This window comes from Hemiscyllium ocellatum, chromosome 16, assembly GCF_020745735.1.
Source record: "Hemiscyllium ocellatum isolate sHemOce1 chromosome 16, sHemOce1.pat.X.cur, whole genome shotgun sequence".
NCBI classification, from domain to species: Eukaryota; Metazoa; Chordata; class Chondrichthyes; order Orectolobiformes; family Hemiscylliidae; genus Hemiscyllium; species Hemiscyllium ocellatum.
Window position 1 is genome coordinate 51,543,798 of NC_083416.1, and position 24,790 is coordinate 51,568,587.

Below are 24,790 nucleotides of genomic sequence, written 5' to 3' on the forward strand. Positions count from 1 at the left end.
GCACATTCTCCCCGCGTCTGTGTGGGTTTCCTCCCACAATCCAAAAATGTGTAGGCCAGGTGAATTGGCTAAATTGCTATAGTGTTAGGTGCATTAGTCAGAAGGGAAATGGGTCCGCGTGGGTTACTCTTTGGAGGGTCAGTTGGGCTGAAGGGCCTGTTTCCACACTGTAGGGAATCGAATCTAATATATTAACCCAACCAGTTACTCCGAAGACATCCAGTGCAATTTTCCAAAATTGAGGCTTTAGTGTTTCGGTTCTTCAGATTTGCTTCCTTTTTGCATCATCTCGTACATTTTACTAAAGTATACTACTGCTTATATACAAACACATAACTTGAAACAATGCTGTGGAGTACAAAAGGAATCATTACACTTCAGCTACCTCAAGTAGACAGGTGTGAAACCTATTTACTTCATTGAAGGGAGTCTTAAATTTCTAAAAGCTGACAGGTTTCAATAATGCATGATTAAATTAAAAGGTTTGCATTATTGTAGTGGTTCTGTTCGCCGAGCTGGAAGTTTTGGTTGCAAACGTACATACATTTGCAACCAAAACTTCCAGCTCGGCGAACAGAACCACTACAACAAGCACCCGAGCTACAAATCTTCGCACAAACTTTGAAGGTTTGCATTATATATGGAAGGGCTTGACTGGAGGTGGATATTAAGAGAGAGGGGATGGTGTTAATTGCATGCTTCATTCGTTTTCCACATTTGAAATTTAACCCATTAACTAGATTGGGGAGAGACTGCTGAATCAGGAAATAAAGACCTTTGCAACTATGTACTGGATTCAAAATGCTTGTCAACCCACCCACCCTCATCACAATACTTCTAAATGCTCTCCAATTTCATTCTGGAGGCCTCTAACCACCATCCTTTCCCTTCCAGACCCCCAACCTCCCAACTGCTGTGATTCTTTGCAACCTAACCCTCCTTCGACAGGTCAGTCAAGTCAGATCATCCAGCTCAAATGTGAAAATTCTACATATTGAAAAGTGGATTTGTTGGATACAGTTACAAATGAATAATAGTTAACTTGTCAGCTTCCTGAAGCTCTCTCTCTCTTTCTCCCTCTCTGAGGCAAAAGATTTTAAGGTAGATTTGATTACTATACATTATTCAATTTGTTTCCATGATTAATGAAAATGTACATTCTTTAAAGTCACAATCTTTACCCGGTCTAATCCATAAGAAGTCACACAAGATTAGATAAAACATTTTCAAAGCATGAAATATTTAAGATGCAACCTGTATGCAATTAGATTTACAGTCAAAATCAGTGTCATCAATTCCTGACATACTGGATTGAAAAGTGCATTCAAATAAATGTTAGACATATATAGGTGTATTAATTTTAAGTCTGTATTATGGTTTACCATCTATTTATCTGCATGCTTTATTCACTGTTAAAATAGTTATGAACTACCCCCACAATCTTGCTGTGCTCCTCTTCGAAATTTAATTAATCTGCAAAACATCTACCAGGTGGGCATCATATCTGGGAACCATACTCTTCCCAGGTACTTGGAGACTTCCCAGTGGATTTGCTCCAAATTATATTTCTGATCTGGTATTAGTACTTCCTCCATAATGGACAGCTGGGTCAACCGTCCTCCACACATTTTTACAAACTCCACAAATGCACTGCACGAAACCTCACATTCACCCAGACCCATCGCTGTAAGGTTTTTGCAACGTTCTGCAATGCAAATCAATTCATCATCCAGAGGCTGAAGGCCATTTGCACAAACCACTAGTTCGATCAATCTTGGACAGTTCATTCCAATACGACCCAACAGTTCTTTGCTGACTGCACGGCCAAAATAGATGTGTGTGACTGGGGTTTCATCACGGAAAAATGGATCAAATTCTTCTTCATATAGAAAGAAGTACATGACAATGTTGACCTTTGGAGAATGTTTCACAAGAGCATCCCAACTACTCTTTTTGATACTGTGGAACTGTGTCTGTCCAGGGTTCTCACTGACCACATCAATGCGAAGGTGTTCCAGATGAACGTGCTTCTCGCTGGATAAAGCCAATAGCAACTCATCACTCAGAAGGTAATAGTTTAGTGCCAACTCTCTGAGGCCGTAACACTGATCTGCTACACAAAGAATACCTGCGTGGGAAATAAAATTGAATATCTATTTAACATATGACTAACAAAGACAGACAACTCAATGGGAAAAATAAATAGTCATGAGTAATTTGAACTAAATAGCAGGGCAGGACGGGATAACTGCATCTTTTCTACTCTGCAGGCAGAATTAGGAAGAACGTCTCCGGTCTCTGTGAGACAATTTTAAGTAAAATGTTGAAAATCACAACACCAGGTTATAGTCCAACAGGTTTAATTGGAAGCACTAGCTTTCGGAGCAGCGCTCTTTCATCAGGTGGTTATGGTGGAGCGACGCTTCGAAAGCTAGTGCTTCCTATTAAACCTGTTGGACTATAACCTGGTGTGGTGTGATTTTTAACTTTGTACACCCCAGTCCAACACCAGCATCTCCAAATCTAAGTAAAATGAGCTTTGATCATTTGAATTCAGTTCATGATGAGAATAGCCCACTTGTTAAAACAAAACAGCAATCTCCAAAATATAAATAAAAGACCAGCAACAAAGTTATCAGAAGTACAAAAGGAATATTTATCTACAACTCCCATTGTTCATAACTGTACAAAAAAAAACAGGTATTTAAAATGATGTACAAATTCTTCCCCGAAATCATTTAAAATGTATTCTGAACATTCTAAAAAGTCTGATCACATTTAATGCAGATGGTCTTAACTGCATCAGCAAAATACACAAACCTAGCAAATTCCTCTATCAAATTCAGGAATGAACAACACACTTCATTTTTTTAAAAGCAGCATTTCACTACCAGTTCAAAGACTCACCATCACATCCTATTTAGTTCAAAATGTATTTTTAAAAAATTACCAAAACAGACAGCAAAGATAAAAATAATTCCTTTCCTGATCCCAACTGCCACTAGCATTCCCAAATCCAAACTACCAAAGGCTCCTCTTGAGAATAAATTAGATTCCCTTCAGTATGGAAGCAGGCCACTTGGCCCAACAAGTCCACATAGACCCTCTGAAAAGTAACCCACCCAGACCCATTCCCCTATGTTTACCCCTGACTAAGCACCTAACACTATGGGTGATTTAGCATGGCCAATTCATCTAACCTGCACATCTTTGGACTGCAGGAGGAAACCGGAGCACCCAGAGGAGAATATGCAAACATGGGGATAACGTGCAAACTCCACACAGTTGTCCGAGGCTGGAATCGAACCCGGGTCCCTGGCACGGTGAGTCAACAGTGCTAACCACTGAGGCACTGCTCTATTTCCTCTACTGCTCAAATTTTCCAGGGCTACTTTTCCATTCTCACTAAACAACTAGTCATCACTGAATCATGACTTAGAGTCATAGAGGTGACCAGCATGGAAACAGATCCTTCGGTCCAACCCGTCCATGCTGATCAGATATCCCAACCCAAGCTAGTCCCACCTGCCAGCACCTGGCACATATCCCTCCAAACCCTTCCTATGCAAATACCCATCCAAACGCCTTTTAAGTGTTGCAATTGTACTAGCCTCCACCACTTCCTCTGGCAGCTCATTCCATACACGTACCACCCTCTGCATGAAAACTTGCCCCTTAGGTCTCCTTTATATCTTTCCCCTCTCACCTGAAACCTATGCCCTCTAGTTCTTGATTCCCCCACCCCAGGGAAAAGACTTTGTCTATTTACCCGATCCATGTCCCTCAATTTTGTAAACCTCTATAAAGTCACCCCTCAGCCTCCAATGCTCCAGGAAAAACAGCCCCAGCCTGTTCAGCCTCTCCCTATAGCTCAAGTCTTCCAACCCTGGCAACATCCTTGTAAATCTTTTCTGAACCTTTTCATGTTTCACAACATCTTTCCAATAGGAAGGAGCCAGAATTGCACACAAAATTCCAACAATGGTCTAACCAATGTCCTGTACAACCGCAACATGACCTCCCAACTCCTGTACTCAATACGCTTGACAAATAAAGGAAAGCATACCAAATGCCTTCTTCAGTATCCTATCTACCTGCGACTCTACTTTCAAGGAGCTGTGAACCTACACTCCAAAGGTCTCTGTTTAGCAACACTCCCTAGGACCTTACAACTAAGTGTATTCCGCATGTATTTGACATATATATACAGATTCACTGTGAAGCAGGATTAGATGAATACATCAATAATTATTTACCTTAACGAGTTTTGAGAAGTTTTGTACCTCAGGTTGAGGTTCTGGATGTAGGTTTGCTCACTGAGCTGGAAGGTTCCTGAAATGAACCTTCCAGCTCAGCAAGCAAACTTACATCCATAATTATTTACCCTCTGTTAAAAGTAAAACCAGAACACAGGAGGAATTAGTTTCTTTGCTACTAACACGCACCTACACACAAAAAGCGATCACCTAAACTCAAGTTCTACACACTGGTGGAAGTCACAGCTAACGTGTCTCATCAGAGAAGTTGTGAGCCATTGGAGACCATTCAGCTCATTGTGTCTGCACCAGCTCTTCAAATGAGTATCATTACCTACTGTCAATTTCTTGCTTTTTCTTAATACCCTTACATTATTCCCATCCAAATAATTATTCAAATACACGCTTGAATGCTTCAATTGAAGCTCTTCTCTCACTGTTTCAAGCACTGCATTCCATACCCAATACTCACCATGTGAAAAGAAGCTTTTTCTTGTATCCTTTTGCAAATCACTTCAAATCAGTACCCTCTGTTCCTCGATTCTTTTTAAAAGAATGGAAACATTTTCTCCCTAACTACTCTATTGCTTATGATTTTAGATAAATTGAAGCCCAGGATTGGAGGTCTAGCATAAAGCAAAGAGTGATATCACAGAAAAACCACACTGGGGATACACATATTGGGAATTGGATTCTCGGAGTTGAGCCTGTGAGGGTGGAGTTTGCACTGAGCAGTCCATGATAATAAAAGAATAAAATTTCATTGTGAACAGGGAGAAGAATCAGAGTAATGTCACAGTGAAGCAATGAAGTGATTGGCTGCTGAGGAACCAGTTTTAAGGATTGAAAGTGTAGTACTGGGAGGAAGACAGAGTGAAGACCTTATATTTGTGGCATGTAATTTGTTAGCGAGTGTGAGGGCAAACTCTAATTTGGTGAGAGTTGGTAAGGTTGAGTAATTTTTTTTATACTTTATTAACTGTAGTTGGCAAGGTTCGCAATGGCAAAAGAACACGACACTGTGAAACACTCCTCCTGCAGTATGTGGGAAATCAAGGACATTTTCAGAGTCCAAGGTGACCATGTCTGGAGAAACTGAGTCTGGCTGCAGCTCCTGATGGACTGCATGGAAGGGCTGGAGCTGTGGATGAACTCACCATGGAGCATCCCTGATGTTGAGGATACCATGGATAGCATGTTTAGTGAGCAGGTCATACCACAAGAAACGGCTACATGGTGACCACCAGGAAGACAAATAGGCATGGGCTGACAGTGCAGGAATCCTCTGTGACCATCCCCTTAAACACAAACATATATGGGGGAAATGGCCTCTCGGGGAAACAGCAGCTCGGTATGTAGCACCAGATTGGCTCTGCTGCAGAGCAGGGGAAGCAAAAGACTGGAGGGCTTTAGTAGTAAGAGGCACGATTGTAAGAAGTGATAGGCAGTTATGTGGCTGCAAACAGGACTACTGAATGGTATGTTTACTCCCTAGTGCCAGGGTCAGGGATGACTCAAAGCAGCTGCAGGTCATTCCAATGTGGAAGAGTGAACAGCCTACAGTTGTGGGTACATGTCAGTAAGGACACCATCAGTAAAAGTGAACACAAAAAAAATCCTACAACAGAAATTGAGACACTTAGGTAGTAAATTAAAGAGGAGAACTACTAAGATTGCAATCTCTGCATTACTGTCAGTGCCACTTGCTATTGAGTATAGAAATAGCAAGATAGGTCAGTTGAACACATTGCTAAAGCAATGTTGTAGGAGGAAGGGCTTTGATTTTTGCATCATTGGGACAGTTTCTGGAGTAGGTGGAACCTGCACAAATTGGACAGGTAGCATCTGAACCAAAGTGGGTCCAACACCCTTGGTGGAAGGTTTGCTCATGCAAATTTAACTAACCTGACAGAGGGACAGGATAGATAACAGATGTTAAGTCAGAAGCAAGGTTAGTCAGATTTGGAAGGAATACTATTACAAGGATAGTCTAGCTGGGGAAGATGAAATGGGCAAGATAAGGCACATAGGAGGCTCCAAAAACTAAATTATATCTATTCTGATGCAAGGAGACTGACTGGTAAGATGAACATAGAAAAGAAATAGAGGTGATCACTTTGCTAGGATTATACTAGAAGCATCCCAAGAGTCAAAGGGAGTCAGAAGAGCAGATATACATGAAAATTACAAAGAAGTGAGAGAAGAATAGAGTTTTAGTTTTGGATGAATTTAAATTTAACTGGACTTATCTTAGTGTGATAGAATTGAATTTTTCAAGCGCATCCAGGAGAGCTCTCTGTGGCAGTACAGAGATGGTCCTACTAGGGATGGGTTAGTGCTAGACTTAATCCGAGAGTATGGGCTTGCATTTTAGGGATAGGGGCCATAACTCTGCAAGTTTCAAAGTCATTATGGAAAGGGATAAACTTAGTGCAGAAGTTATGTGTCTAAATTGGCTAAAGGTCAATCTCAATATCATCAGACAGAGTCTGGCAAACATGGAGCAGGAACAGTTACTTGCAGATAAGTCTATATTTAGAAATTGGCAGTGTTTTACAAATGGTATAGTGAGAGCCTGAGAGCTCAGGGCCAGCATGCTCCTCTAAAGTGTGAAGGGCAGCAAGTCCAGGGAAAATTGGATGTCCATGAATATTGAGAGTTTGATGAAGGAAAAAAAAGGATGCAAAAGTTAAGTACAGAACATTAAAAACAGGGGAAGCCCTTCATGAGAATACAGATTGTAGGGGCCTGCTTAAGAAATACATTTCGGAGAGCAAAGAGGGAACACAAAATACCCCTGGCAGATAGGATTGAGGAAAATCCTAAGGCATTTTCTGACTATATGATGAACAGGTGGATTACCAGGAAGAGGGGTCTAATAGAGACCAAAGGGGCATTCTGAGTGTGAAGCAAGAGGATGTGGGTGAGGTCTTAAATGAATATTTTTCATCTGCATTCACAAGGGATTAAGGATGTTGTAGCTGGAAATTTCAGCTGTGATGGTGAGTTTCTAAAGCATGTTAAAGTTAGTAAGGAGGAGGTATTAGATGTTTCAATAAACATAAAAAGGGTACATAAATACTCAGGGTCAGATGCATCATATCCCATGCTGCCATAGGAGTCATAGAAGGAGATTGCTGGGGCTCTGGTGGAGATATTTAATACTTCGCTGACCACAGGCAAAGTGCCAGATAGCTAATGTTGCTCTTTTATTCAAGAAGGGCAGCAGGGTCAGGTCATGTAATTACAGACCAGTTGGTCTGACTTCAGTGGTAAAGAAATCATTGGGAAAAAAAAAATTGAGGGTCAGGATAGTCAGCACAGATTTGTTGCAGGGAGATCTGTCTGACTAATTGAGTTTTTCCAAAAGATGACAGTCAATGTGGTTTACACAAACGTCAGTAAGGTTTTTGACAAGGTAGCTGTGGAAGCCTGGTCCAAAAAAGTAAAAGTTCATGGAACTCAAGACAAACTGACAAAGAGGATCCAAAACTACCTTACAAATTGGAAACAAAGGATAATTGTAAAGAGTTTATTTGTGATCAGAAGCCTGTGACCAGATAAGCAATGGAATCCTTCTTGTTAGTTATGAACATTATCAACTTGGATGTGAACGTACAAAGTATAATTTCTAAGTTTGCAGATGACACAAAAATTGGTGGCATTGTTGATAGAAAGGAGGATGGTCTCAGACTACAGTCTGACATGGATCTGATATTGGGGAGAGAATGGCTGAAGGATGAGTGCAAGGTGATACATTTTGGGAGGTCTAATAAGGGAAGGACATACACATTGAATGGTACTTTCCTTGGGAGTACTGAGGAACAATAGGACCTCGCTGTAAAAGTTCACAGATCACTGAAGGTATCAGCACAGGTAGATAGGGTGGTGAAGTTGGCACATGGGATGCTAGCCTTCACTAGCATAAAATATAGAAACAAGGACGTCTTGTTGCAATTTTATAAAACATTGATTAGGCCACAGATGGAATACCGTGTGCAGATCCAGTCGCCACACTATTGGAAGGATGAGTTTACATTGCAGAGGAGATTCACCAGGATGTTGCCTGGGATGGCAACAAATCTTAGTTAAGAGGGAAGAACAGAAAGGCTGGGTTTCTTTTCCTGAAGCAGAGGAGGCTCAAGGAGGATCTGATTGAGCTGTGCAAAATGATGAGAGACATGAATCAGGTAGATTGTAAGAGTATTTGCCCCACGGCAGACATGTGTAAGACCAGAAGTTTAAGGTGAAGAGTAAATAGTTCAGAGGAAATCCAAGGAAAAACTTTTTCATACTCTTGAAAGGTTTAAGTAGTGTCTGGACAAGCACTTAAAATGCTAGGACATAGTAAGCTATTAGCCAAGTGCAGGTAAATAAGATTAGTATAGTTTGATATTGTTGGTCAGCACAGACAATAGGCTGAATGGCCTGCTTCTTCTTTGCATTATTCTTTGACTCATGAGGATCATCTTTGTCGGACTACAAAAGATGCACTGCGAATGAAAATCTCCCTTTTCTTCGAAGACCTGTACAGAATTTATTAAAGCAGTCTAAAAATCAAAATCACTTGGTAAAAATAAATCATACTTGTGTGTTCATTCACAATATTTCAAATTATACTTTTGTAGATTGAACAACTCAAACAGCTATAGAGTGCAATCAATAATTTAAGACATGAAATATTCTTGCTACCCTAGAGTTGGAGAATCATTTGAGTAAACTGCAAATGTAACAAAAGGTTTAGAATTATTTACTATGTTCAGAGTATTGGCCCTTCCGAATATTCAGTGAAAATTAAGTGACCTGATATAATAAGGTTCCACAAAAGTAGAGTTGGCACAAAATCCATACAGTCATCTATACTGACTTCCAATATTAATAGACTGTTGTAAACATATATTAGTCTCATAATTTCTGTACTCTTATTAGGAGTTATTGATAAACTGGATCTTGAATTTACCTGCAGGTGAGACATGAGGACAACTACTCATTTTCAACAATTTCAAAGTGTCACTGTTATTTGCCACCAACACCTTAAGAGATGGGTCATCCACTGGAGTATCATCAATCTTGATCGATGACAGTGATTTTGAGTTCACAAACACCACAGTCAGGGCTGACACAAAACGGGACTGTAAACACAAAACAAAAGTGGTTTAATTTCAATTGTTAACGCATTTTTTTTAAATTTGTCCACAACAGCTGAGCTAGATCTGAAAAAATAAATTTAAAACCTACCTTTGACAAATTCATGAAACTAGGTCTTGCTGTGGAGATCAGCCCCAAGGTCTTTATGGAACAGTTGACCAATTGTGAAAGAATATCACAAGCTGCTTCTGCAGACTCAGTACTACTGTCAACCTGAAAAAAATAAGAAAGCAGATTTACAATACAAAAACTGGACTGAACATTGCAATGAACTCTATAATTTAGGGTACAGCCAGATATACATTGCAAAAAAATCATTAAAAGAGAGTGACAAAAATATTAAAAAATACCAAACTGGACAGTACTCAAAATTTTGCTAGTATTGGCTGTTAGATTAACTGAATGCACTGACTGACTTAGTAGTGCCTTGACCTTACATAATTAACAATGAAAGCATAATTAAAATATTGAGGCAAGCAGATTGTGGTTACTTTCGCACTTTATACAGTTTGTCTGAAGAAACAACATATTGCTTAACAGACTCTTAAGACACAACTGTTTTTATGTAGCTCAATGTTATCTACCACATAGATGCACTGACTGTAAACATGCATCAGCTGATCGGAATTGTTCAGAAAACACTGAATTTCAATCCTGCCCTACAATGACAACTGTAACAACTTGCACTTACATTGCACCAAACTGCAGCAAGTGTGCCCCATGGCACACATATTAGCAAAGAATTTTAATAATTCATTACAAGAAATATTAGCATAGATTATACAAAGTTTGATTAAAGAGATAGGTTTTAAAGAGGCATCATAATGGAGGGCAGAGGTTGAGAGATTTAGGGAGGCAATTCTATTAACTATGGCCTACAAACTGAAAGATACAGCTGTCAATGATGAAATTATTAACATTTTGTTATTCTTTATTTATGGGCATCAATGGATGGCCCAGTATTTATTGCCCATCTCTTAATTAGCCTTGAGAAAGTTGCAGTGAGCTAATTTCTTGAACCATGGCAGTCCATTTGGCAAGTGTTGTTGCTGTTCAGGAATTTGATCTAGCCTGACTGAATGAACAGTGACATTTTCCAAGGCAAGACAGTGAGCGGCTTGGAGGGGATCTTGAAGATAGTGCTGTTCCTGTGTATCTGCTGTCACTGTCTTTCTAGGTAGTAGTAGTCATAGGTTTGGAAGGTGTCATCTAAGGGATCTTGGTGAACTTTAGCAGTGTATCTTGTAGATAGTTTACATTATTGCTACTGAGTGTCTGTAGTGGAGGGAGTGAATGTTTATGGATGTGGTGCCAAATCAAATGGGCTACTTTGTCTTTACTAGAGTGGAGTATTGTATTCGTTTCCCCAATCGCCACACAATTGGAAGGATGTGGGGGCTTTGGAGAAAGTTTTTATTTACATAGAGGATGTTTGGTGCCTTGACAACATTTCTAGGGGAGGTGGTAGAAGCAGATATAAAGAGAGGTGTTTAAGTGGCATTTAGAGGAAAATGAACCAGGTGTTCCCCTCAAAATTGTACCATTGAGACTGCACTGCCTTTCCATGGTTTCTTCAACGAAATGTATTACTTCACAATTCTCTGTATTGAATTTCATTTGCTAGGTAGCTACCTAGGCAAATTGTCAACATTCCTCTGAAATCACGCAGCATCATCTTCACAATTCACTGTTCTCCCTAGCTTAGTATCACATATGCAAATTTAGAGATTTTACAATACCCATTCTCCAAATCATTTATACAAATCAGAAAAAGGGTCCCAACATCAATCTCAGGGGAGCACTATTTTCAAATTGTCTCCAGTCTGAGAATTGCTTATTTATACCTACCCTCGGTTTCTGATCCTTCAGCCAACTTCTAAAATCATGCTGCAAAAGACCCATCAGTCACAAACATTTTAACTTGCTAACAAACCTGCCACGTGGCACAGAATCAAATGCTTCTGACAACCCAAGTATACAACATCCACCGCACTATACTCATCTACTGCCTGTGCCAATTTGTCAAAGAACTATTAAAATCGGTCAGATGTGACCTGCCCTTGACAAAGCCATGTTGATGGTCTCACAAATTATTTTTATTTAAATTGGTGTTTACCTTATCCTGTATGACGGTCTCCACCAGTTTTCCTACTACTGATATCAAGCTGACAGGTCTGTAGTTTCCTGGGTTATACTTTTGTCTCTTTCTTAAACAATGGCATCACATTTGCAATCTACCACTCCCCAGGACTACTCCTATGCTCAGAGAGGCCTGGAAAATTTCTGTCAATAACTCAGATTTGCTCCCTCACCAATCTAGGATGCATTTCTTTTTGGCCTTTTGACTTTTCTATTTAGAGTGCTGCCAGCCCTTCTAAGCACCTTTTTTTTAAAAAAATCTATTACTACACTGTTCAGTTGCTCAACACCTATTTTCTCAAATAGGCCACTGTCACAATCTTCTGATTTGGTAAAGATGGAAGCATAATATTCAGATAGTGCCTCGGTCATATCCTTTGCTTCAGTGAGCTGCTTTCCCTAGTTGTTCCTTCTGGGCCCCACTCTATTCTTCACTAATCTTTTACTATTAATAAAATTTTTGCAATTTGTTTTAGTGTATCCATTCCTCACACTTCCCCATAGACTTCCTTATTTCAGCTTTAGTCCCTCTTCTGCACCTGAGATACTCTTTCTAATTTCTGCTGTTGTTATTCCAGTGTGCATCATATGCCTCCTTTTACTTCCTTTTTTTCCTTATCAAGATCCTGTCCTCGTTGCCCATACTTCCGCCCTCTCCCCTTCTCCTCTTTCCAAAACAATGAAAGGGCTCTCCCTCTACTCTCCATGGCACCAATGCCCACATTCAAAGGATCATACAATATCATTTCAAGCAGGGTACCACGACTAAACACAACACACCTCCTCCTCCCCTCTATAACTTCTTGGGCTATTCTTTCATTATTCCTAACACTTCCTCACCACCCTCAGCAACCACATCCAGAACCCCTAACCACTTTCTCATGCAACTATAGAAAGTCGGAGACTTGACCTTTCACCTCACTGCCCAAGGCTTCAAATTCACCTTTCAGGTGAAGCAGTGTTTTACTTGTGCTTCTTTCGAAGTATGATGTGGAGGTGCTGGTAACAGATTGAAGTGGACAAAGTCAGAAATCACATGACACCAGGTTATAGTCCAACAGCATTATTTGAAATCACAAGCCTTCGAAGCACTGCTCCTTCACCAGGTCTCACTTCACCAGAGCTTGTGATTTCAAATGAACATGTTGGGACTATAACTAGATGTCATGTGACTTCTGACTCTTTCAAACTAGTTTATCTCATTTGCTGCTCACAATGCAATCTCAATTACATTGATGACACCAAACACAGACTGAGTGATGAGTCACCCCATCCTTCCAGTTGCTTGCCGTTTCCATAACCCATGTTGATACGTCCATCCTAGGTTCGATGTAGTATTGCAATAAAGCTCAATGCAAGCTGAAGGAACCAAGCCCCATTTACTGGTTAGGCATTTAACAGCCTTCAGTAATCAGATTTGAGTTTCTCAACTTCACAGCATGACCTCTGTCCACTATTTTGATCCAACCCCATCCCTTTCGTGTCCTATGTTTTGTCACTTTGCTTCCAGTGCACTAGACCCATTTTTTTCTCGTTTTCACTCCTATCATTTACACCTATTTTAAAATTTCTAATGTTCCTTTGCCAACATTCACATTCCCTTGATCTTCTATTTTGGGCACTTCACTCAAATGTTCCACTCTTTCATCACCCCAATGTCAACAGCATAAAAATCAGCATCTTCCACCCCTTTCAGTTCTGAGAAAGTCAGAGTCATTAGCATGTACAGCGCAGAAACAGGCCCATCGGTCCAACTCGTCCATACTGACCAGATAGCCTAAATTAATCTGGTTCCATTTGCCAGCACATGTTTCTCTTAACCTTTCCTATTCATATACCCATCCAGATGCTTTTCAAATGTTGCAATTATACCAGCGTCCACAATTCAGTAAACTCCTGAATCCTTTATAAACCTCTAGGGATTCCAGTGATCCCAGCTGCCTGTACCTGAGCCATACCTCCTTTTTCTGTAAAAGTCATAATATCTCGTCATCCAGGATCCCCTGTGCCTGTCAACCTTGCCTTTCACTCCCACAGGAGCACATACACCTTGAACTCCAGCTAACTCACTTTTAAAAGGACTCCCACTTGCCGGAGGTCCCCTTGCCTGCAAACAAACCACTCCAACCTACACCCTGCAAGGTCCTGTCTAATTCCATCAAAATTCTCCTTGACCCAGTTTAGAACTTGAACCTGCGGACCAGTTTTGTCTCTTTCTATAATTTTAACAGAACTATAGTCACTGGTCCCCAACTGTCCTGCCCTATTTCCCAAGAGTAGACAGAGTTTTGCCCACATTCAAGTAGGACCCTCTATATACTGCTTGAAGAAAATTGCTTTAATGTACTTAAATTCCACCCCATTTAAGCCCTTACTGCTATGGCAGTCCCAGTATATGTTAGGAAAATTAAAATCCCTGACTATGACAATCCAATTGCTCCTCCAAGACTCCCCAAGTCTCCTAGTGTATTTGCTCCTCTAATTCCAGTTGACTATTTGGGGGCCTTTAGTATAACCCCAATAACACTACCATCCCCTTATTTCTTAGCTCCATCCACAAAGCTTCGCTGGATGATTCTTCAGTTATTTCATCTCAGATTACTACTGTGATACTCGCCTTAATCAAAAATGCAACACCCCCTCCTCTCTTTCCATCACCTCTGAAATCTGGGAAATTTTCCATTGTTGTTAGCTTGATGCTGGTATTGTAGCTGTTATGGAACAGCTTGGTTAGTGAACAGTAACGTCACTAACATCTTCAGTACCATTTCCAAAATTTGGCAGGCCTGATAGCCTTTCCAATATCCAGTACCTCCAGCTGTTTCTTGATATCACGTGGTGTGAATCCAACTACGTAAAGGCTGGAATTGCGATGCAAGGGACCTCTGGAGGAGGCAGAGAATGATCCTCCTAATGGCACTTCTGGCTGAATATTGTTGGAAATACTTCAACCTTCTCATTTGCACAGATGTGTTGGGCTTGTCCGTCACTGTAGATTGGAGTGCCGAGCCCTTCACACATCCTGTGAGCTGATTAATTGTTTGCTAGCATTCATGACTGAATGTACCAGACTGCAGAACTTAGGTCTGCAACATTGGATATAGAATTGCTTAGCCCGGTCATCACTTCCTGCTTATGCCATTTGGCATACAAGTAATCGTCATTGAAACTTCACCAGGTTGACATCTCATTCAAGATTGCTGACACCATCCAAGTCAAAACAGCTCTGTTGGTAAGTATTCTATCCAGGATCTCAAACATGGGCTCCCTTAATTGCTAACATCACATGACTGCAGTACGCACCAGTAATTTGTCAAGGTTTCTGAAACGCCTTCTGAATCTTCAACCTCAGTCGTCACTAAGAAGAATATGGTGTTCAGTTCCAGTAGAGATGGAGCAAAGAAAGGCTGTACTTATTAGTTGATTGTATATGGTTTATTAACAGGGCAAAGACAGAAGATTTTGGGTGAAAGGATGCAGAAACTTTATATGGCAAGTAGCAATGATCTGGATCTCACTGCCCTTACAGCTGGTGAAAACACAGACAGACAATCAATTTCAAGAGGAATCTGGATAGGCTCAGATAGAAATAAATCTAAAAGACTACAGTTAGAGTGGGGAAAATGAGAGTGACTGGATTACTCTACAATTTGATGCAATGGACTAAATAGATGCTTTGTGCTATTAACACTGATTGCAGGATTCAAAACAACCCCACAACTTGCAAGCACCCAAGTCATGCAAAACTGATTTAGAACCACCTAATTATTTGGTAATTATGAAAGAACAAAATTCATGGAACTGCTACCCAACAGAGCATTGAAGGTACCAACTATAGATACCACATAGACTCATTAAAATTTGACCCCTTACTTTTGGCCAAAACAAAATCTTGTTTTTTTCCATATACCTCATGTAAAAGTCAACCAGACTATAATCGCATTATTAACTGCATGTTCCCATTAACCCACTTAACAAAAATCTCATTAATTCATACCAGTAACTCTACTCATTGCTCTTTGTTTACTATGTTGTGTCTCTATTCATTCATAACTCTATATAGCCCACTTGGTTTACTACAGCACGTTTTGATTCATTCAGTCACTAAGTCTAACGGCAATTATCACACTTTGTTCACTATATATTCAAAAGTTAATAGGATTAAAAAGTTAGTCATTTTAGTTGTGCCATTATATCTGAGTGAAAAAGTGAGATATATCAGCTACATCTTTAATTCTTTGACAAATGTTTTAATGTTGCTGAGGTTCATTAGATGCGAGAGTAAATGAGGGGGAAATGGAGGAATTTGGCAGTAAAGTTCAAGATGCTTACACATTCAGAATTTAATAAATGTTTCATTTTAAGTGTGCCATTATACCAGGCCTTGATGATGATGAACAGTGTGATTTTACAGGATTTCAAATGAATCTCTGACATGTTAAATTTTCGTACCGGTATAAATAAAATTTATCACCGGTAATTCATTCTTGTTTCTCTTGCTTTTATCCAGTAATTACCTTTGCTGTAATTCATTGTGATTTTCTTCTTTACCTGGGATTAGTTGAGCAATTAAATCGACTTCCGCTAATAACGTTATTTTGAATTGTAGTATGAATTTCAGCCCCTCAAAAACTAGTGCCCATGTAATAGTCGACCCTTTAAATTGAATCTTTAAAAATAATCTAAAAAATTCAATTTTTACACGAGTATATATGGTAGATGGCATCAGTTCAAGAAGGCAACTCATGACCACACATTCATAACTAAAGCCAGTAATGCACTGTATTACTTTTCTGAAATGAACATTCTGCAACAAGTCAACAGTATTCACATCTGTTCCATAAGACTGCTTTTGTTTGGCATGCCTTTTTTTAAAAAATGTAGGAAACCAGATATATTATTTCTAATTGAAAACATGATCATTATTACCCATTTTGAGGTTTAAATAACTAAACTCCAAGTCTCAATGTTCCTCTGCTGTTATTAATATGTTACTGTTTCATAAATATCTTTCCTAATAAATCTTATTCAAATGCTTCACCTCTCATTTGTCTCCATTTTATTTCATGTGATACTTGTCTTTCCAATCTACTAATCTATGGCCACCTTACACTCAATCTTTGTTCCGTTATTGCAGCTCAAGCTGTAAAATCTACAGCCTTTAAAATTAAAGAGATGTTAGTGGACAAAAGTATAGAAAAGTAAATTCTTGAGCTACCATCTATGATGGGAATCTACACAAGGGCATACTATTAAAAACAGACTCTATAGAAATGTTGTGGAAATATGGCACCTTCTCCTCATCTGCAAAGGATCAATTGAAAATTACTTTCATTCCTGAATTGTGTAAACACAGTAAATGTTCAGATGCGCAAGACTGGAAATCTGTACATTTGTTGTAGATAACTCCATTTATAACTTCAGTTTCTATTGCATACCACAGTCCCAATTCTTAACAAAATTAAGAACTCTTGCTTTTACCCTGTTATACTCTTACATCCTTTTGTCTCAGCTAATTAATTTATTAACACACAAATAATTATTTAATCTTTTATTCTCTTTTCCCAATAGATTTTTTCTTTAAATCAATGCCTCCTTTAAAGAACTACGTATCTATATTTTTCTTCATTCGTACTTTAGGAGGAAATTTGCAGCTCTTACTGTGGCAACCTGCAAAGTTGCCCAATTTTGAAATTTCTTGCTAAATTTTTTTTTAAGTATTGTAGAGTCAGTAACTTTATTTTACCTTAAAACTGACATACTGCAAATGATCTGCATGTTTTTTTATTATCTGTTGGATCAGATCTGGGTGAGTTGACTTCAGATAGGATGTGGCTGGCTGGCTCAGTTCAAACTCAAATCGTCTCCACAGCTCAGGCATGTGAAAGACTTCATTCCATGTTCTACAGACTGATGACGCGTAAGCCCGATCCACCAATGGTAGGTACTGAAAGATGTGCAGAATCACATCATAGTGCAGATTTCCCCAATCTACATGACGTGCACTCAAAGTCTCACTGCCTGGAGTCAAGCTGGTCTTTCGTCTTTTTTTCCCTTTATCGACATCTGGAGGCAGCTGTGTCTCAACTTTTTCTTTTAGTCTATTTTGCTTCATTCTGAAAAATAGAGTGAACAAAAGCTAATATTATTTATCTTGATGAATGAAAGTTGCTCCTATTCAACTCTGATTAGTAAATATTGGGTACAGATGATTAGCTTTGAACCTAGCAGTGTATTTAAACAAAATCAAACCAGTCTATGGAATTATGTAGTTTCATAACGATGGGATGTGACATCAAGTTCACCCATCAGCAAAACTATTGGTCGAAAGGTAGCAAAGAATATTTTGTGTCTTGTTTCCTATCAGGTATTAAATAAAAATAGATTTGATTTTACTTGGAAAATTAATAAATGGATTTAATTATTGCCAATACCACAAGGAGCTAAAATCACAATAAACAACTAAGTCAGTGATTAACAAATGCATTATCTTGAATGACAGTTTGCTCTTTCACAGACAATATTGGATCAACAAACAATGTGAAGATTAAAAACAACATTTGAAATAGTTGAAAAAGTACAAATTTTCATGAACCTTACTTGGCTCACATTGATATTTTGAATTAATATTGCAATTAAAGAGGCTAAGATCAAGTTTAGCACACTACAACCAAAACTGTGTATTGAATAGAAAATCAAAAGCAGAAACATGCATGTACAAGAAAAAAACACTTTGATAATGAAAACTTTATCTTTACATCTGCAGATAACATTTATTCAGCTACAGTAATGCCAGGAAATAATGCAATTACCAATTACTGTGCTGCCTGAACACACCAATTATTCTATTCTTGTAACTAATAAATGGTTTCACAGTTCCAAGGTTCAAATGTTTAAACCAAACATCGAAATAAGTGGCAACAATGTCAAATGATAAATCCTGGAATATATTAAACACGGGATTTTCCTCCAACTCAGGTTAACATCTATTCTAGAGATATTTATGTTATTACTTTATCAAACAGTATATCCAAGATGTCGAGAATGTGGTACTGGAAAAGCACAGGTCAGGCAGCATCCATGGAGCAGGAGAATCGATGTTTCGGGCACAAGCCCTTCATCAGGAATCAGAGTCAACAACTCTGATCTCCAGGTTCTGCAGTCTTTACTTTCTCCAGGTATATCCAAGATATGCAAGTTTCCAGATGTGTAGCAATGTTCTCCATAGTAAAAATGATTTGCACAGAGACAACACCTTATTATGTCCCAAAAAAAATTGTACAGCCAGTCCAGTATTTTAATAAATGAAATCCTGTTGCTGCAGGCAATTTACTAATATGGGAACAACAAGATTCTAGAAATGATAAAATGAACGAACAAATATGGTCATCAGTTCAAGGAGAAGCTCCACTGTTAACTTCTTCAAGCAAATAGAGATTGGAAATAAATACTACTTCTACCACACCTTTCACATTCCAGAAATAAATAATTTTGAAACTTCAGTTTCTAGTGTCTAATTTCAGGTTGAAATTTCAGCCTGGCTATCAACAAATTTTTCCTTGTTCTTCTTTTAGAAACCCATTCAAACATGTGAAGTACAGTTTCACATCTTATACAAAGACTTTAAAGATATCATTGGTGTACGTTTTGTCATTCATCATTACTTCAGAGCAACTAACAGCCATTTCAAGAGTCCACACATTAGGCTGAACTTTACATATAACAGCAGTATAATCGCAGAAGCTGCCTCGAGATGGGAAAACTCTTTTCCCCACCTGTATCAAAGTGAATCAAAGGGTGAAAAGGAGTGCCACATGATTCCCATACAGCAGCAGTAAGATGTCAATTAGGCGCATTAACAAGTGAATTGATACCCATTATCCCCAAGCCCACTGCAATTCAATGAAGACTTCAGGGATCAAATGGAAGCCACATGGGTATCCTGCATCCTCAGAAGGCTGCCAGCAGACATGTTTGTTGACAGTTTATTACACAGACATCAACCAAGGGACCCAAAGTCAGGCACAAGAATGGCTGGTGAAAGCCACCCTTGCTTGCTCTACCCACCCTACGTTTACTTACATGGGTGGGGGAGGGGATGCATAACTTCTACCAAGAACCTCAATTTCAGTGAAAACTCGATAAAGCTAAGTGACTCACGGCCACTTCATTGTATTGGACCCTCCCTCAATGGAACTGCCACACATTCCATATTGCTTCTCTGAGTAGCAGGCAAGACAGAACCTCAGCCATACACAAAATAACACAAATGTAAAAGCTGGTGTCCTCTCATTCTCAGAACCTATTATGATTCCCTAGGGTTTAAAATATGTCCTTTTATACTTTGTAAAAATCAAGAAGTCACACCTTGTTGGTGTAACTGGGTTCTTAGTGGCCTGAGAAGTTTATTATTGCTAATCACACTCATTGCCCCTAAAATTATAATTTTATATTTGCGAAATGCCAAATTTCTCTACTATAAAACTTAAAACAAATATATATTTTAAAAATAAAAAAATTCTACTCTAGTTTGGCTTAATCCAATCAAACTTATTTTATTTTACTATCAATAAATTTAAATTAGGATTACATTTGATCAGTGCTTTTAATTTTTTTGGTTTACTGTATGTGAATACTTCATCTTTTTACTTAGTCCTTGAATACAAGGGCAATATTCGTCACTCATCTCAAATTGTCCCTTCAACTGAGTGACTGTTTGATTAATTCGGAAGCACTTAAGAATCAACCACATTGTTATGTATGTGGAGTTACATGTAGGCCAGACCAGGTAAGGACAACTGAATTTCTTCCTTAAAAAAGGACATTAGTGCACCGGATGGGGCTCATTAACATGTGACTGGCTAATTACTCTGGATTAGTGGTGCTGGAAGAGCACAGCAGTTCAGGCAGCATCCAAAGTGCAGCGAAATCGACGTTTCGGCAAAAGCCCTTCATCAGGAATAAAGGCAGTGAGCCTGAAGCGTGGAGAGATCAGCTAGAGGAGGGCGGGGTGGGGAGAAAGTAGCATCGAGTACAATGGGTGAGTGGTGGAGGGGATGAAGGTGATAGGTCAGGGAGGAGAGGGTAGAGTGGATAGGTGGAAAAGAAGATAGGCAGGTAGGACAAGTCATGGGGACAGTGCTGAGCTGGAAGTTTGGAACTAGAGTGAGGTGGGCGAAGGGGAAATGAGGAAACTGTTGAAGTCCACATTGATGCCCTGGGGTTGAAGTGTTCCGAGGCGGAAGATGAGGCGTTCTTCCTCCAGGCGCCTGGTGGTGAAAGAGCGGCTGTGAAGGAGGCCCAGGACTTCCATGTCCTTGGCAAAGTGGGAGGGGGAGTTGTAATGTTGGGCCACGGGGCAGTGTGGTTGATTGGTGCGGGTGTCCCGGAGATGTTCCCTAAAGCGCTCTGCTAGGAGGCACCCAGTCTCCCCAATGTAGAGGAGACCGCATTGGGAGCAATGGATACAATAAATGATATTAGTGGATGTGCAGGTAAAACTTTGATGGATGTGGAAGGCTCCTTTAGGGCCTTGGATAGAGGTGAAGGAGGAAGTGTGGGCACAGGTTTTACAGTTCCTGCGGTGGCAGGGGAAAGTGCCAGGATGGGAGGGTGGTTTGTTAGGGGGCGTGGACCTGACCAGGTAGTCACAGAGGGAACAGTCTTTGCGGAAGGCGGAAAGGAGTGGGGAGGGAAATATATCCCTGGTGGTGGGTCTTTTTGGAGGTGGCGGAAATGTCGGCGGAGGAATTGGTTTATGGGAAGGTTTGTAGGGTGGAAGGTGAGCGCCAGGGGCGTTCTGTCCTTGTTACGGTTGGAGGGTGGGGTCTGAGGGCGGAGGTGCGGGATGTGCACGAGATGCATTGGAGAGCATCTTTAACCACGTGGGAAGGGAAATTGCAGTCTCTAAAGAAGGAGGCCATCTGGTGTGTTCTATGGTGGAACTGGTCCTTCTGGGAGCAGATATGGCGGAGGCGGAGGAATTGGGAATACGAGATGGCATTTTTGCAAGAGGTAGGGTGGGAAGAGGTGTAATCCAGGTAGCTGTGGGAGTCGGTGGGTTTGTAAAAAATGTCAGTGTCAAGTCGGTCGTCATTAATGGAGATGGAGAGGTCCAGGAAGGGGAGGGAGGTGTCAGAGATGGTCCAGGTAAATTTAAGGTCAGGGTGGAATGTGTTGGTGAAGTTGATGAATTGCTCTGCTTGGTTGTGCCCTATTGTGACACAGAAGTAGAGTCCCTACCACTGCAGTGAGGGGCCTGGGTTCAAAGTCCCATCTGCTCTGAATAGGTTGACTAGAAAAATAAGTCAAACTTTTAAAAATTACTCTGCTTGATGACCATTATTATTGGACACCTGCAGATCTCCTTGGCTTGGTACCAGATTTTAACCAACATCAGGAAGGGGGGAGATTCACACCAAAGAGAAATTGCTAGATCTTTTGTAGCTAGTAGAACATGCTGCTTTGTTACTGCCCATGAAATCCAGCTTGTTATAGTTTACAACTTAGTTTGAAGTAGTAAAAGCATTTAGCTGGAAGCAAATCTATGAGAAATGATCACTGAAGTCTTTTGAATAATTCTTTAAAAAAATGACAAGTATACAGCTAATACTGTTCAATTAGCCTATTTGCTTATGGAATTCGGAATGTCATTCCCCTAACTCTAATTATCCTGTAATTAGATTACTTACAGTGTGGAAACAGGCCCTTCAGCCCAACAAGTCCACACAGACCCACTGAAGAGCAACCCACTCATTACCCTACATTTACCTCTTTACCGAACACTACGGGCAATTTAGCATGGCCAACTCACCTGATCTGCACATCTTTGGACTGTGGGAGGAAACCGGAGCACACGGAGGAAACCCACGCAGAGAATGTGCAAACTCAACACAGTCAGTCGCCCGAGTCGGGATTTGAACCCGGATCTCTGGCACTGTGAGGCAGCAGTGCTAACCATTGTGCCACCATGCCACCCACAATATATAGATAACAATCCTAGAAGACAAAAACTAACTTTCCAGTTATAATTTTGGGAATGAAAAAGCAACTACACTTAAGCAATTTTAAGCAATATACAGGGCCCCTCATATCTGCAGAATAATTTTCCATGGTTTCAGTTAACCACGGCCTGAAAATATTACAGGGAACATTCCAGAACCAGGGACTAGGGGCGGCCAGCAAGGTAAATTCCCATTTATATGAAAGGGTTAGCTCCTATCTGTGGTTTCAGGCTTCCGCAGTTAGTCTTGGAACATATCCCCTGCAGGTATGAGGGGACTACTGTAGTAAATTAGAGTGACCTAAACATGGTCTTTTTTTGCCAATACAGTGAACACAAGTACACAAAATAGGGAACGTGATTATTCATATGTATATAATCATCTGCTGCAGAAAAATAATCATTAAATAAAGTCAGTGTCGTGATTGTAACAAGGTCAGCCAGCTGGACTTGATAGAAGTGGAGTTCCTGGATTAGAGCGGTTAGTCCAGTCCAATCAAGAAGTCCTGGGCCGACAGATGAAAAGAGCGAGTGTCAGAGATACTGACTGAGGAAGTAAAGGACTGTTCCTGTATAAATGAAGGAATGGTTTAGTGATGTGATACCAGCCTCTGTGGAGTTATTCCAGTGGTGACGAGAGTAAAGCATGATCCTGAAGAAATTCACTAGTGACAGTCATCTTTGTTGAAAACTTGATTCATTTGACTGTGCTCTCAAGGACTGGACCCAATATGTGGAAAGGGAGTATTATCCTTTTCCGAGCAAATGACATTGCGACAGATGAAAAAGGAATAAGTCTCTTGGGCCTGTGGAGCTGCAGCTTTTTCCGTCATTAGGAGCCTAACTTTCTCTGAGGTATCAGATATGAGAACGTTTCATGAATTGACTAACACAAATAAGGAATATGACAACCCCAAGCCTCCACTAGTACAAAGTGCTTATAGTTATCATTTAGAACACAGTCTGGGAGGCCAAGCAGTCAATGTGGATGCATTGAACCACCTTCCAGGTACACCACTAGCAGTATCCCCAGTGGTACAGTCTGTTATAATATTACATTTTCTGGACATGCTCCCAGTCCAAACTGAAACAAATAGCATTGGTGGGACAAACCAAAGAATTGAAACCTGTTTTGGACCAGACAGACCAGCTAACATAGAGGACAGCATATTGTTGTGAGGTGTATGACTGACTGTCCTGAGCAAAAGGTCACCGTCAAATACTACAGAGCCATCCATGGCTCTCAGAAATGAAGATGTTGGCAAGACGTTATGTCTGGTGGCCACACATAGCTGTGTGGGTGGAACAGTGCTTAGGGGGTCAACAAAAATAAGAATTACTGCCACATCTATGTGAACAGCCAGACAAACCTTGGACATGGTTGTTAGTTGACCATGCAGGTCCTTTCATGGGTTCAATGTTCTTAGCCATTGTGACACCCATTCAAAGTGGTTGGATGTGCATAGGGTCTGTTCAGCAAACACTGGGACAACCATAGAAAAACCAAACACATCGTTAGCAACATACTGAGTCCCCGAAGTATTGGCCACAGATAACCATCATTTACCTGCAGAGAATTTGATTATGTCTTGAAGTTAAATAGCATTTGACATATTTGGACAGCTTCATATCACCCAAAAGCCAATAGCCTGACAGATACAGTCAGCCAAACTATGAGAGCTGGATTGAGGAAACAGTCTACAGCCGTGCTAAATATCAAGCTGTCATGGTTCTTGTTTGATTATCGGACTACCTTACATGTAACTACAGGATAGCACACTTTGATTCAGAGGACGAAGTGTAATGTCAGAATCACGGAAATGGCCCCAAAGGGGTAAGATGCATGGCCAATGCAATGTCAGCAGCAGAGACAATACAATGTGGGTAGGTGCGACAGTCCAGAATAAGCATGTAGAACATACGTAAAGTGCAAATTCTCAAAATAGTGCAGGAATAAAATGTGATCTGCTACTCAGAACCATCAGGAATGTTCCAGAACTCATGGAATCATTGTCTCAGTCAAATGTTGTAGAACCCTCTGAATCAGGACATGACAGAATTAGCCGCCTTAATGTCTTTGGCACCAGGGAGAACAGTGAAATTCTACCAAGGTGCTCCTGGTGCTAAAGGTGAGCTCTCATGTGTTACATACTATCCATGTCATACACTGAATTGGAAGAATCTGACTCAGTGCCAAAATGCCCCAGAAGGCTTTCCAAGAAAAGAACTGGCCTATTTCTGCAGA

The 24,790-nt window shown here is 40.2% G+C and overlaps 1 protein-coding gene across 1 annotated transcript in view; it reads right to left on the reverse strand.

Moving 5' to 3' along the window:
- Positions 1–545: 545 nt before the first annotated feature.
- The window catches only part of LOC132823427 (F-box/LRR-repeat protein 3-like), a 44,240-nt gene continuing 19,995 nt past the window's right edge, over positions 546–24,790 (reverse strand). Inside the window, exons 3-6 of the mRNA XM_060837255.1 lie at positions 17,290–17,659; positions 9,495–9,617; positions 9,217–9,388; positions 546–2,128 (exon numbers count right to left, since the gene is read on the reverse strand). Of these exons, the coding sequence (XP_060693238.1) occupies positions 1,485–2,128; positions 9,217–9,388; positions 9,495–9,617; positions 17,290–17,658 (1,308 nt within the window). The 5' untranslated portion in view covers position 17,659 and the 3' untranslated portion in view covers positions 546–1,484. The remainder of the gene's footprint in view (positions 2,129–9,216; positions 9,389–9,494; positions 9,618–17,289; positions 17,660–24,790) is intronic.